This window comes from Chlorocebus sabaeus, chromosome 5 (assembly GCF_047675955.1).
Source record: "Chlorocebus sabaeus isolate Y175 chromosome 5, mChlSab1.0.hap1, whole genome shotgun sequence".
NCBI lineage: Eukaryota > Metazoa > Chordata > Mammalia > Primates > Cercopithecidae > Chlorocebus > Chlorocebus sabaeus.
This window is the reverse complement of record NC_132908.1, coordinates 64872648-64884514: the sequence shown is the minus strand read 5'-3', so window position 1 is coordinate 64884514 and position 11867 is coordinate 64872648. Positions and strand designations below refer to the sequence as shown.

The window sequence follows — 11867 nt, the reverse complement described above, 5'->3', positions numbered from 1 at the left end:
GTTTCCCCTGGCGCCAAGAGAAGAAGGCGGAACTGAACCCAGGCCCAGAGCCGGCTCCCTGAGGCTGTGCCCCTTTCCGGCAATCTCTGGCCACAACCCCCACTGGCCAGGCCGTCCCTCCCACTGGCCCTAGGGCCCCTCCCACTCCCACACCAGATAAGGCCAGCCCAGTGCCGCTTCCTCTGGCAGTAGGCACCAGGGCTGGAATGGGGCCGCCCGGCTCCCCATGGCAGTGGGTGCCGCTGCTGCTGGGGCTGCTGCTCCCTCCTGCCGCCCCCTTCTGGCTCCTCAATGTGCTCTTCCCCCCGCACACCACGCCCAAGGCTGAGCTCAGTAACCACACACGGCCCGTCATCCTCGGTAAGCCCCCACCAGGCCCCTGATGCAAAACGCCAGACCCTGGGGAGCCTGGGTCCCAGCCCCTGGCAGCTGACCCGGCCAAAACCCTTCTGCCCTGCATAAGCCCCGGTGTAAGTACCTGCCTTGGTGTGGGGAGGGGCCAAAAGCTTGTCCCATAGAGGAATGACCTCTCTTCTCCCCGCCGCCCTGCCCCCCGACACTGTGTCTCTCAGTTGCCTACCCCAGGGGGGCGGAGTGGGGGACAGGATGTGCCTGAGGTCTTGGCTGGGGCATCACAAGCTGTGGTCAGCCACAGCCACACCAGACTCTGGGCCAAACCCCACCACTCCTTCCTTGGCCCCCACCCACCAAGGACAAGATGCCCAGCCCAGGACCGGTGAGCAGGAGAGGCCCATCCATGCCCGGCCCCTATTAAGCCCAGCCCCCCTGCCCCTAGACCTATCTGTTCCCACCCTGGACTTTGGCAATAAAGGAGCGCCAGGCTGGGTGTTTGCTCTGCAGAGGCAGGGGTCAGCGGCCTTGGCCTCAGCACCTCAGCACCTTCCCTTCCTCAGGGAGGCCTGGGCTTTGGCTACTGGGGGGACAGCGGGGAGAGGGGGTGTGAGCAGGGGAGGGTAAGTGTGCTTTGTACCTAGGGTTGAGGGTGTGGGAGGTTGGGGGTGGGTCTGGTCACTGCAGCATCTGGGGTGACTGGGGTAAGGGTCACCGGGGGAATCCAGAGTCCAGAGTGAGGGCCGCTGCTCACAGTGCCCGGCTGCCTGGGGAATCAGCTAGAAGCCAAGCTGGACAAACCAGATGTGGTGAACTGGATGTGCTACCGCAAGACAGAGGACTTCTTCACCATCTGGCTGGATCTCAACATGTTCCTACCCCTCGGGGTAGACTGCTGGATCGATAACACCAGGTACAGCCATGTGCTCTGCCCCAGCCCCGACACACTGCCCCTTGGCTATTGGCTGCTGAGTGGCACCCCTGCCCTGCAGGGTTGTCTACAACCGGAGCTCTGGGCTTGTGTCCAACGCCCCTGGTGTCCAGATCCGCGTCCCCGGCTTTGGCAAGACCTACTCTGTGGAGTACCTGGACAGCAGCAAGCTGGCAGGTTTGTGTCAGAGGGCAGGGCTGGGGCTCCAGGCTGGGGTGCTGGCCCACAGCAGGCATGGCCCAGCCCCTGGTGCTGCTGCTCCCCCCACAGGGTACCTGCACACACTGGTGCAGAACCTGGTCAACAATGGCTACGTGCGGGATGAGACTGTGCGCGCCGCCCCCTATGACTGGCGGCTGGAGCCCGGTGAGTGTCTCTACGGATGACCAGCTTGGGGTGGGGCAGGTGCCCCGGACCCCAACTGCCCTGACCCCTTCCACCCACTGCAGGCCAGCAGGAGGAGTACTACCGCAAGCTCGCAGGGCTGGTGGAGGAGATGCACGCTGCCTATGGGAAGCCCGTCTTCCTCATTGGCCACAGCCTTGGCTGTCTACACTTGCTCTATTTCTTGCTGCGCCAGCCCCAGGCCTGGAAGGACCGCTTCATCGATGGCTTCATCTCTCTTGGGGCTCCCTGGGGTGGCTCCATCAAGCCCATGCTGGTCTTGGCCTCAGGTGAGAAGGCCTCGACCACTTAGGCCCAGCGATGGGTGAGACGAAGCTGATCCTGGGCCTGCCTTCATTGTGGCTCCTGCTCACGGTGGCCTCTGGGGGTGCCATCTACCACCCCTGGGCAGGCATGCTCGCTGTCACTGGCCTCCAGAGCAGTGACCCTGGCCTGAGCAATTAGGGTGGCTCCTTCCAGAGTCTGTGTCAGTGATGGCAAAAGGGCGGTGAAAACAGAAAGTGAACCCCAGCTATCTGCCCCCAGGTTTGTTCGTTGTAGCCCCAGAGCCTGCCTACCCAACCCTTGCCTGCCTTCCGCTTGCTCGCAGGAGCGCCTTTGCTGAGGGATGTGCTTTACTGAGGATGGGTCTGCCAGAGCTAGGGCCAGACCCCCCGGAGCCCCGCCTGCCCTTCCCTAGGGAGTGGCACCAGGGCCCAGCACTGACACAGCTACCACCTACTCCCCACCCCCTGTACCGTGGGAGCTGGTCTGGAGAGAGAAACACAGTCTGGACAGAGAAACACTCATCAGACACCACCAAATGCCAAACAGACACCATCTTGTTTCCCCCTTTCTGGAGCACAACTCTGTGACCCCCAATGCAGCACAAGCCACACAAGGAGCAGAGTGACACATGCCCAATGGAAGACAGCCAGCACCGCCCTGACCATCCCCACACATCCCAGGCTTCACCCACCATCCCCACACACCCTGTCCTCAGGAAGCCCCGCCTACATTTTTTTTTTTTTTTTTTTGAGACAGGGTCTCACTCTGTTGCCCAGGCTGGAGTGCAGTGGCACGATCATAGCCACAGCCTCAATCTCCCTGGCCCAAGCAACCCTCCTGCCTTAGCCTCCTGGGTAGCTGAGACTATAGGCACGCACCACCACACCTAATTTATTTTTATTTTTTAGTAGAAACAAAGTCTTGCTATGTTGCCCAGGCTGGTCTCAAACTCCTGAGCTTAAGTGATTTCCTGCCTCAGCCTCCCAAAGTGCTAGGATTACAGGCATGAGCCACTGCGCTGGGCCTTTTACAAAATACTTGTTTATTTATTTTGAGATGGAGTCTCGCTCAGTTTCCCAGGCTGGAATGCAGTAGTGTAATCTCCGCTCACTGCAACCTCCGCCTCCCAGGTTCAAGTGATTCTCTTGCCTCAGCCTCCCTAGTAGCTAGGATCACAGGCATGTGCCACCATGCCTGCCTCGGCCTCCCAAAGTGCTGGGATTACAGGCGTGAGCCAACATACCCAGCCCTATTTATTTTTAGGCTGGGATCTCGTCCTGTCACCCAGGCTACAGTGCAGTGGCATGATCATAGTTACTGTAACCTTAAATTCCTAGGGTCAAGCAATCTTCCTGCCTTTGCCTTTTGAGTAGCTAAGGACTACAGGTGCAATCCAGTATGCCCAGCTGAATTTTTTTTTTTTTTTTTTTTTTTTTTTGTAGAGACAGGGTCTCACTGCATTGCCTAGGCTGGTCTTGGACTCCTGGCCTCAAGTGATCCTCCTGCCTCAGCCTCCCAAAGTGTTGGGATTACAGGAGTGAGCCATGGTGCCTGCCCCTGCCCTTCTTTTGAAGCCCTACAGCTCCACCCAACAGCTTCTCACTGAGTAAGCCGACACTGAGCATCATTGAATATCAGGCCTTCTCAAGCCTGTGGCTTAGAGTCTGTGTCTAGATTGGGCAGGGGCAAGAGTGAGCATTGGGCTGAGCCTACATTCAGCAGGTTGGGGGCCAGGGGTAGCCAGGCCTGGCTCCCTGTCCCACCTTGCTCCCTATCCACAGGCGACAACCAGGGCATCCCCATCATGTCCAGCATCAAGCTGAAAGAGGAGCAGCGCATAACGACCACCTCCCCCTGGATGTTTCCCTCTCGCATGGCTTGGCCTGAGGACCACGTGTTCATTTCCACCCCCAGCTTCAACTACACAGGCCGTGACTTCCAGCGCTTCTTTGCAGACCTGCACTTTGAGGAAGGCTGGTACATGTGGCTGCAGTCACGTGACCTCCTGGCAGGACTCCCAGCGCCTGGCGTGGAAGTATACTGTCTTTATGGCGTGGGCCTGCCCACACCCCGCACCTACATCTACGACCACGGCTTCCCCTACACGGACCCTGTGGATGTGCTCTATGAGGACGGTGACGACACAGTGGCCACGCGCAGTACTGAACTCTGTGGCCTCTGGCAGGGCCGCCAGCCACAGCCCGTGCACCTGCTGCCCCTGCGTGGGATACAGCATCTCAACATGGTCTTCAGCAACCAGACCCTGGAGCACATCAATGCTATCCTGCTGGGTGCCTACCGCCAGGGTCCCCCTGCATCCCCGACTGCCAGCCCAGAGCCCCCGCCTCCTGAATAAAGACCTTCCTTTGCTGCCGTAAGCCCTGACGTGTATGTTGCAGGTTGAAGGGAGGCACTAGAGTCCCACACCAGGTTTCACTCATCACCAGCCACAGGCTCAGTGCTGTGCGGAGTGGGGCAAGATGGGCTCTGCTGAGGCCTGGGACTGAGGTGGGCACCCTAGATGTGCAGCTGTCCACTCTCCTGGTTGAGCTGTTGAGGCAGCGTGCACCAGGCCTGCCTCAGTGCTGGGCGTGGGGACTGGAGCTGGCTGCATCCACCAACCCTGTCAGAGGAGTACAGGGAGGGGATGATTTGAGCTGTCCCTCCCAGCTCCCAAAAGGGCAAGTGGGACAGCCTTTTGAGTGCTGGGTGAATGACAGGGCCACAAGAGTTTAGAAGCCAGGCACAGTGGCTCACGCCGGTAATCTCAGCACTTTGGGAGACCGAGGCAGGCGGATCACCTGATCTCAGGAGTTTGAGACCAGCCTGGCCAACATGGTAGAAACCCCATGTCTACTAAAATACAAAACATTTGCCAGGTGTGGTGGCGCACGCCTGTTGTCCCAGCTACTCTGGAAGCTGAGGCACGAGAATCATTTGAACCTGGGAGGTGGAGGTCACTGTGAGCTGAGATCATGTCATTGCACTCCAGACTGGGCGACAGAGTGTGACTCTCAAAAAAAAAAAGAGACTGGATCTCAAAAAAAAAAAAATTTTAGAATTTGAATCTGGGAATGACAACCATTAATCAGATCATTTCACTAATGAAAGTGTAATTACTAATGAAGCTAAATGCTCTGAGGAAAGCTTAGGGAGCACAAGAGGCTGAGTCTTTTGGGTCAGCAAAGGCCTCCCAGAGGAGGCAGTGCCTATACTGAAGTCAGAGGGACAAGAAGAGTAATGGACCACTGTAAAGACTTGGGTTTGACTTGATTGAGCCCAGGAGTTCGAGACCAGCCTGGGCAATATAGTGAGACCTCATCTCTACAAAAATTTAAAAAATTAGGCCGGGCGTGGTGGCTCACGCCTGTAATCCCAGCACTTTGGGAGGCCAAGGCGGGCAGATCACTTGACGTCAGAAGTTTGAGACCAGCCTGACCAACATGGAGAAACCCCGTCTCTACTAAAAATACAAAATTAGCCAGGCATGGTGGCGCATGCCTGTAATCCCAGCTACTCAGGAGGCTGAGTACTCAGGAGGAGAATCGTTTGAACCTGAGAGGTGGACGTTGCGGTGAGCCGAGATCACGCTATTGCACTCCAGCCTGGGCAACAAGAGCAAAACTCCATCTCAAAAAAAAAAAAAAAATTTAAATTAGTCAGGCGTGGCCACACCTGTAGTCAAATCTTCTAGGGAGGCTGAGGTGGGAGGATTGCTTGAACCTGGGAGGCAGAGGTTGCAGTAAGCCAAGATGGTGCCATGGCACTCCAGCCTGCGCAACAGCAAGACCTTGTGTCAAAAAAAAAAAAAGTAAAATAGGCCAGGCACAACCAACCATGGTGGTTCATGGTTGTAAGCCAAGCACTTTGGGAGGCTGAGGAGGGTGGATCAGCTGAGCTCAGGAGTTCAAGACCAGCCTGGGCAACATGGTGAAACCCCATCTCCATCAAAAAAAAAAAATACAAAAAATTAGCCAGGCATGGTGGTGTGTGCCTGTGATCCCAGCTATTCAGGAGGCTGAGGTGGAAGAGTGCTTGTGCCTGGGAGGCAGAGGTTCCAGTGAAATGAGATCGCACCACTATACTCCAGCTGGGGTAACAGAGTAAGACCCCGTCTCAAAAAAAAAAAAAAAAAAGTAAACCCTTTGGCAGCTGCGTGCTGCTCTTAGGCTCAAACCTAAGTCTTTTTTTTTTCCCCCTTTTGAGATGGGGTCTGTTGCGCAGGCTGGAGTGCAATGGCATGATCCATACTCACTGCAGCCTCGAACTCCTGGGCTTCCAAAGTGCTGGGATTACAGGTGTGAGCCACCAGGCCCAGATTGCTGAAGGGTTTAAACCAGAGAAAGAGTTGACCAGATTTCCAATTCAGAAAGACCCGCTCTCTGCAGGGTAAGGTGTAGCCTGAGGTAGGGGGCAAGCATTGCAAGGTAATCAGGGAGGCCAGTGCAATGTCCAGGTGGGAAAGGTTGCTAGCTGAGATGAGAAGTGCTAGGAGAAAGATGTGTGCAGACAAGAGGTCACTGGGGAGGTGAAATAACAAGGCTTGGCCATGAGTGGAACCCAGCACCCATGGTGCCCCTCTTGAGAGGGGGAAGATGTCACCTGAGATGGAAGATGGAAAGACCAGGGTCCCTGTGGCTGAGGACTGAGCCTGTGTTTGAGGTTTCGCAGAGGAGTGAAGGCAACAAAAGAGGCAAGAGTTGGAAGAAAGGTGACAAGGAACAAAAGTCAGCCATGCCTGATGCTACTGGGTGGCCAGCAACAATGCAGACTTGGCCAAGGCTCTGAGAGCTTTATTATGCTGGGACTGGAGGTCAGAGTTGAGGCTAGGGTAAGAGCAGGGGGCTCAGATGGAGGGGGAGGAGGACCTGAACAATGTCCAGAAGGGAAGAGATTTGAACCTCTATCCAACAGAGGACCCTGTGAGCAGCACAGAGGGCACAGCAAGGGACATCCCCCGGTTCCCCAAATGCTCAGAGCCACAAGTGAAGCCGAAAGTGAAAGACAAGATGCAGAAAACCGCCACGGGCCTTTGAAGGGTAAAGGCGAAAGTGAAAGCAGGAAGGACAGACGTGGAGCCTAGCAGAGGACTTTTTAGTTCCTCACGGGCCCCACTTGTCTGACCGACTCATCCACCCACGACCCCTAATCCGCTCTGCCTGCCCCAAGATGCTGAAGCCAGCCTTGGAGCCCCGAGGGGGCTTCTCCTTCGAGAACTGCCAAAGGTGAAGCGGGGGCTGGGGAGGGGACGATCACTCCTGAGTCACCTCTGCTTGGTCGTGGCCTTTTTTCCTGGCTGGGGGTGGGGGAGGGTGTGTTGGGCGACTTGAGTTCCAGGCTTACCCCGGAAGATGAGGGAGACGGGGACCAGGTTAGGGGAAGCAACAGGGGTACTGGAAGCAGGGCCGAAACCTGGGCGCTCTCCTCCGTTTCCAGAAATGCATCCTTGGAACGCGTCCTCCCGGGGCTCAAGGTCCCTCATGCACGCAAGACCGGGACAACCATCGCGGGCCTTGTGTTCCAAGTGAGCAGCGGGGAAGGACAGGGGAGCTGGAGGAGAGCCGGGAGTATCGAGCAAGCACTGAGGCTGCGGTCCCTCCCTCTCCTCAGGACGGAGTCATTCTGGGCGCCGACACGCGAGCCACTAACGATTCGGTCGTGGCGGACAAGAGCTGTGAGAAGATCCACTTCATCGCCCCCAAAATCTAGTGAGACTCCCCAGCCCAGTTCCCTCACGCAAAAGAGAACGGCCCCCTCGTTCCCACTCCGGTCCCGGCACGTGCCAGCCCTGCCCACACCGATCCTCCCTTTTCCCTCAGCTGCTGTGGGGCTGGAGTAGCCGCTGACGCCGAGATGACCACAAGGATGGTGGCGTCCAAGATGGAGCTACACGCGCTATCCACGGGCCGAGAGCCCCGCGTGGCCACGGTCACTCGCGTCCTGTGCCAGACGCTCTTCCGGTGCGGGGGCGGGGCTAACAGGATCCCGGGAGGGGTCGTTGCCGGCACGGGCCGATGGAAGGCGGGACGGAAAGGGGGGCGGGGCCGCGACGGGCCAGGTGACCGGAAGAGGACAGCCCAAGAGAAGCTGGGCTATCGGAAAAGGCTATGTCAGTCATCGGGCGCCAGATCACAGGAAGGGGCGGGGATAGTACCTAAGGGCGGAGGCATAGAGGGTCGGGGCCTAGGCCCCCGCTTGTGACCGACCCCGCCCATCCTCGAGCAGGTACCGGGGCCACGTGGGTGCATCGCTGATCGTGGGCGGCGTAGACCTGACTGGACCGCAGCTCTACAGCGTGCATCCCCATGGCTCCTACAGCCGTCTGCCCTTCACAGCCCTGGGTGAGCACTTCTGTCCCTTCTCCTCGAACCCTGCCCCTGTGACCTTGGCCTCACCGTTGTACTCCAAACGGGGTGGCAGCGGTTGACTTCAGATGGTTCTCCTGCCTTCAGGCTCTGGCCAGGGCGAGGCCCTGGCGGTACTAGAAGACCGGTTCCAGCCGAACATGACGGTGAGCGGCCTCTGTCCCCGACTATGTGGTCGCTGGTGGGATGTGCACCCGGGAGCTGGGGGAGCACAGGACCCTGGCCCGGTGTGGAGGTGGGGGAAGGCTTGGAGGAGGTGACCACTGAAGGGTGAGTGGAGTAAGGGCAGAGAAGTGTGGTCCTGGCACAACACCGTCCAATACCAAAGCCTGGACGGTTGGGAGAAGTCGAAGCTCACAGAGGATCTTTTGGAGCCGAGGGCGGAGGGAAGGACCAGTAGGGTCACATTTATATCAACGTCTGGAGCCTACATTTTGTTTGGGATGGGATGGAAGCAGGTGATATTGCCTCAGAGGTGGCTAAGGCTCAGAGGGAGAAACACAGTGGGGGTTTGGGGTGCAAGACCACATTGGGTGAGTGGACAGGCACGTCCCCAGGCTGTAGCCTAAGTTAACAGCAGGGGGCCCGTCAGGCCTCACACACTCATCACCGCAGCTAGAGGCCGCTCAGGGGCTGCTGGTGGAAGCCATCACTGCCGGAATCTTGGGTGACCTGGGCTCCGGGGGCAATGTGGACGCATGTGTGATCACGAAGACTGGCGCCAAGCTGCTGCGGACACTGAGCTCACCCACAGAGCCCGTGAAGAGGTGAGTGCTGGAGATGGGGTACCACAGGGATGTGTGGGGCTGCAGCAGGGGAGATGGAGGGCTGCAAGAAGGGGATGGGTCACATGACAGGCCCATGTTCAGAGGCCGTCCCTCCTCTCTCCCAGGTCTGGCCGCTACCACTTTGTGCCTGGAACCACAGCTGTCCTGACCCAAACCGTGAAGCCACTAACCCTGGAGCTAGTGGAGGAAACTGTGCAGGCTATGGAGGTGGAGTAAAATAGGTTGAGGCTTAGAGCTTGGAACAAGGGGGAATAAACCCAGAAAATACAGTTAAACAGATGGCTGTGTCATTCTTGAGTGGAGTAGGGTGGGCAGGCAGCCAGCAGGGCTCTGTAGCTAAGGCGTCCCTGCAGGGACCATTACTTCCCATAGCTCTAGTGTCTGGCCTAAGAGATGCTCTTCACCCATCACCTCAGGCACCTACAACTCCAGAACCCCAGCCCTGGCCAGCATTGCAGGCTTGATCTCCATCCAAACCTTCCTTCTGACTCCACACCTTGGAGGCTCCCCCATCACTCCACTGCCTTGCTCTTGCCCTCTAGTCCACTGGAGACTTGTAAAACACAAAAGACCCCATGACCCCTCCTAGGGACTTTCCATGGCTCCTCAGTGGCCCAGGACAAAGCTCATACCTTTCAGTAAGGCCTCACTGAGGGCTAAAGTGCTGACAAGAGGAGCCACTCCCTGACTCCAAGGCAAGTTCTCACCAAGCACTTCTCAACCTCACAACATCTTTACCGGTGACACCCCTCAGATGGCGAGGCATGCCTGCACTGCTCACCTGAAGCTTGGCTTCTGTCTGCACATGCTGGGCTTGTGACTCCAAGTTTTCCGGGTTAAGAAGGCTCACAGGACTCACATGGGGAGAGAGGACACATTTCTCCAACAAACCTTTGCTGGGCTCCTGCTGAGTCTCAGGCCTGGCTGCTGGGTGCCAGCAAGAGCATCCTGCCTTTAGTGAGAACAGATGAACTCCACTGCAGCTTCAGAACTGTCAGGGAGAGTCGGCCCAGGCTCCAGGGAGGGTCTATGCCAGGCTGGACATCCCTGGGCCGCTGACTGCTCCCTGAGCCCCAACATTTTATTATGAATATTTGTAAATGTAACAGAAAAGTAGAGTTGTATATTGAATACCCATACACTGTCAGGTCAGCACAGACCTGATAGTATTTTGTTATATTTGCTTTATCATCTATCCATCTCTCTATCCATTAATTCATCTTTTTTTTTCTTAGACAGAGTTTTGCTCTGTCACCGAGGCTGGAGTGCAGTGGCGTGATCTCGGCTCACTGCAAGCTCTGCCTCCCGGGTTCACGCCATTCTCCTGCCTCAGCCTCCTGAGTAGCTGGGACTATAGGCGCCCGCCACCACACCCAGCTATTTTTTGTATTTTTAGTAAAGACAGGGTTTCACTGTGTTAGCCAGGATGGTCTCAATCTCCTGACCTCATGATCCGCCCATCTCGGCCTCCCAAAGTGCTGGGATTACAGGCGTGAGCCACTGCGCCTGGCCAATTCATCTCATTTTTTGACTGATGCGGTTTCTTTTTTTGAGACAGGGTCTAGCTCCATCGCCCAGGCTGGAATGTAGTGGTGCACTCATGGCTCACTGCAGCCTTGAAAAGGGCTCAAGTGATTCCTCCTGCCTCAGCCTTCTCAGTCGCTGGGACTACAGGTGTGTACCACCATGCCCAGATCATTTTTTAATTAAAAAATTTTTTTTTTGTAGAGACAGGGTTTCATCACGTTGCCCAGGCTGGCCTCGAACTCCTGCAATCAAGCCTCCTACCTCTGCCTCCCAAAGTTTTGGCATTACAGGCGTAAGCCACCACACCCAGCCCTGATCTGTTCTTCAATCTGTTAAAGCCCTCACACTCCCGGAAGGAGGCCAGCCAATGCACGTGTTGGAATTCTACACACAGGGTGTCTTCTCCCTTCAAGCTTGGCCTGCAGCTCAGTAACAAATGGGCTGCAGACCCCAGGGGCTTGCCCATGGGAGCCCCAAGGCCTAGAGAGGGTGGCAGAGTTTTGTGGCTGTCACTCTCCACCTGCAGCCTCAGTTCAGGGTCTGCCAGGCACCAAGAGCTCACACTTTGCCCTCCTAAATGCCAGGCACTTCACAAGCATCATCTCATTGTTAAGAGTGGGGGCTTCTTGGCCGAGCTCGGTGGCTCACGCCTGTAATCCCAGCACTCTGGGAGGCCAAGGTGGGCGGATCACAAAGTCAGGAGATCCAGACCATCCTGGCTAACACAGGGAAATCCCATCTCCACTAAAAATACAAAAGATTAGCTGGGCATGGTAGCGGGCGCCTGTAGTCCCAGCTACATGGGAGGCTGAGGCAGGAGAATGGTGTGAACCCGGGAGGCGGAGCTTGCAGTGAGCCAAGATCGAGCCACTGCACTCCAGCCTGGGCGAAGAGTGAGACTCTTGTCTCCAAAAAAAAAAAAAAAAAAAAAAAAAAAGACTGGGGGCTTCAGTGCCAGACAAATGCAGGTTTGTGTCCAACTCAACCACGTGCTGGTGGGAGAGTCACCATCTCTGAGCAGACCTGTGACTCCTGTTCCAAATGGATGAGGAACCACTGAGATGATGTGTTAGGACTCCCAACCTGCCAGAACCTCACGGCCCCGACTCTTCCCAGCAAAGTCGACCACAGTGAGCATTGCCTCCACCAATCAGAGCACCCTGGATGCTGAGTGGCCTCTTCTCTGAGAGCCTGGTGCCTTTGATAGCCCTGGGAGACTCCCCTGATCCCAGC

At 56.8% G+C, this 11867-nt stretch overlaps 2 protein-coding genes across 2 annotated transcripts; both read left to right on the top strand.

Moving 5' to 3' along the window:
• Positions 1–87: 87 nt before the first annotated feature.
• On the top strand, positions 88–4332 carry LCAT (lecithin-cholesterol acyltransferase). Its single transcript, XM_007993901.3, has 6 exons — positions 88–360; positions 1108–1264; positions 1344–1459; positions 1553–1648; positions 1732–1956; positions 3736–4332. Exons 1-6 carry the CDS (start codon positions 207–209, stop codon positions 4308–4310), a joined length of 1323 nt encoding a protein of 440 aa, XP_007992092.3. The 5' UTR covers positions 88–206; the 3' UTR covers positions 4311–4332.
• Positions 4333–6472: 2140 nt separating this feature from the next.
• Positions 6473–9382, top strand: PSMB10 (proteasome 20S subunit beta 10). Its single transcript, XM_073015498.1, has 9 exons — positions 6473–6785; positions 6869–7179; positions 7391–7478; positions 7565–7662; positions 7774–7914; positions 8180–8295; positions 8407–8465; positions 8935–9086; positions 9212–9382. Exons 2-9 carry the CDS (start codon positions 7124–7126, stop codon positions 9321–9323), a joined length of 822 nt encoding a protein of 273 aa, XP_072871599.1. The 5' UTR covers positions 6473–6785; positions 6869–7123; the 3' UTR covers positions 9324–9382.
• The last annotated feature ends 2485 nt before the right edge of the window (positions 9383–11867 follow it).

Excerpts from the sequence above, each read along its gene's own strand:
- LCAT (XM_007993901.3), top strand. The coding sequence starts at position 207 with ATGGGGCCGCCCGGCTCCCCATGGCAGTGGGTGCCGCTGCTGCTGGGG. Across the intron at positions 1,265-1,343 it reads TGCTGGATCGATAACACCAG|GGTTGTCTACAACCGGAGCT; the intron begins GTACAGCCATGT and ends CCTGCCCTGCAG. Across the intron at positions 1,649-1,731 it reads TGACTGGCGGCTGGAGCCCG|GCCAGCAGGAGGAGTACTAC; the intron begins GTGAGTGTCTCT and ends CACCCACTGCAG.
- PSMB10 (XM_073015498.1), top strand. The coding sequence starts at position 7,124 with ATGCTGAAGCCAGCCTTGGAGCCCCGAGGGGGCTTCTCCTTCGAGAAC. Across the intron at positions 7,479-7,564 it reads TCGCGGGCCTTGTGTTCCAA|GACGGAGTCATTCTGGGCGC; the intron begins GTGAGCAGCGGG and ends CCCTCTCCTCAG. Across the intron at positions 9,087-9,211 it reads CCCACAGAGCCCGTGAAGAG|GTCTGGCCGCTACCACTTTG; the intron begins GTGAGTGCTGGA and ends CCTCTCTCCCAG.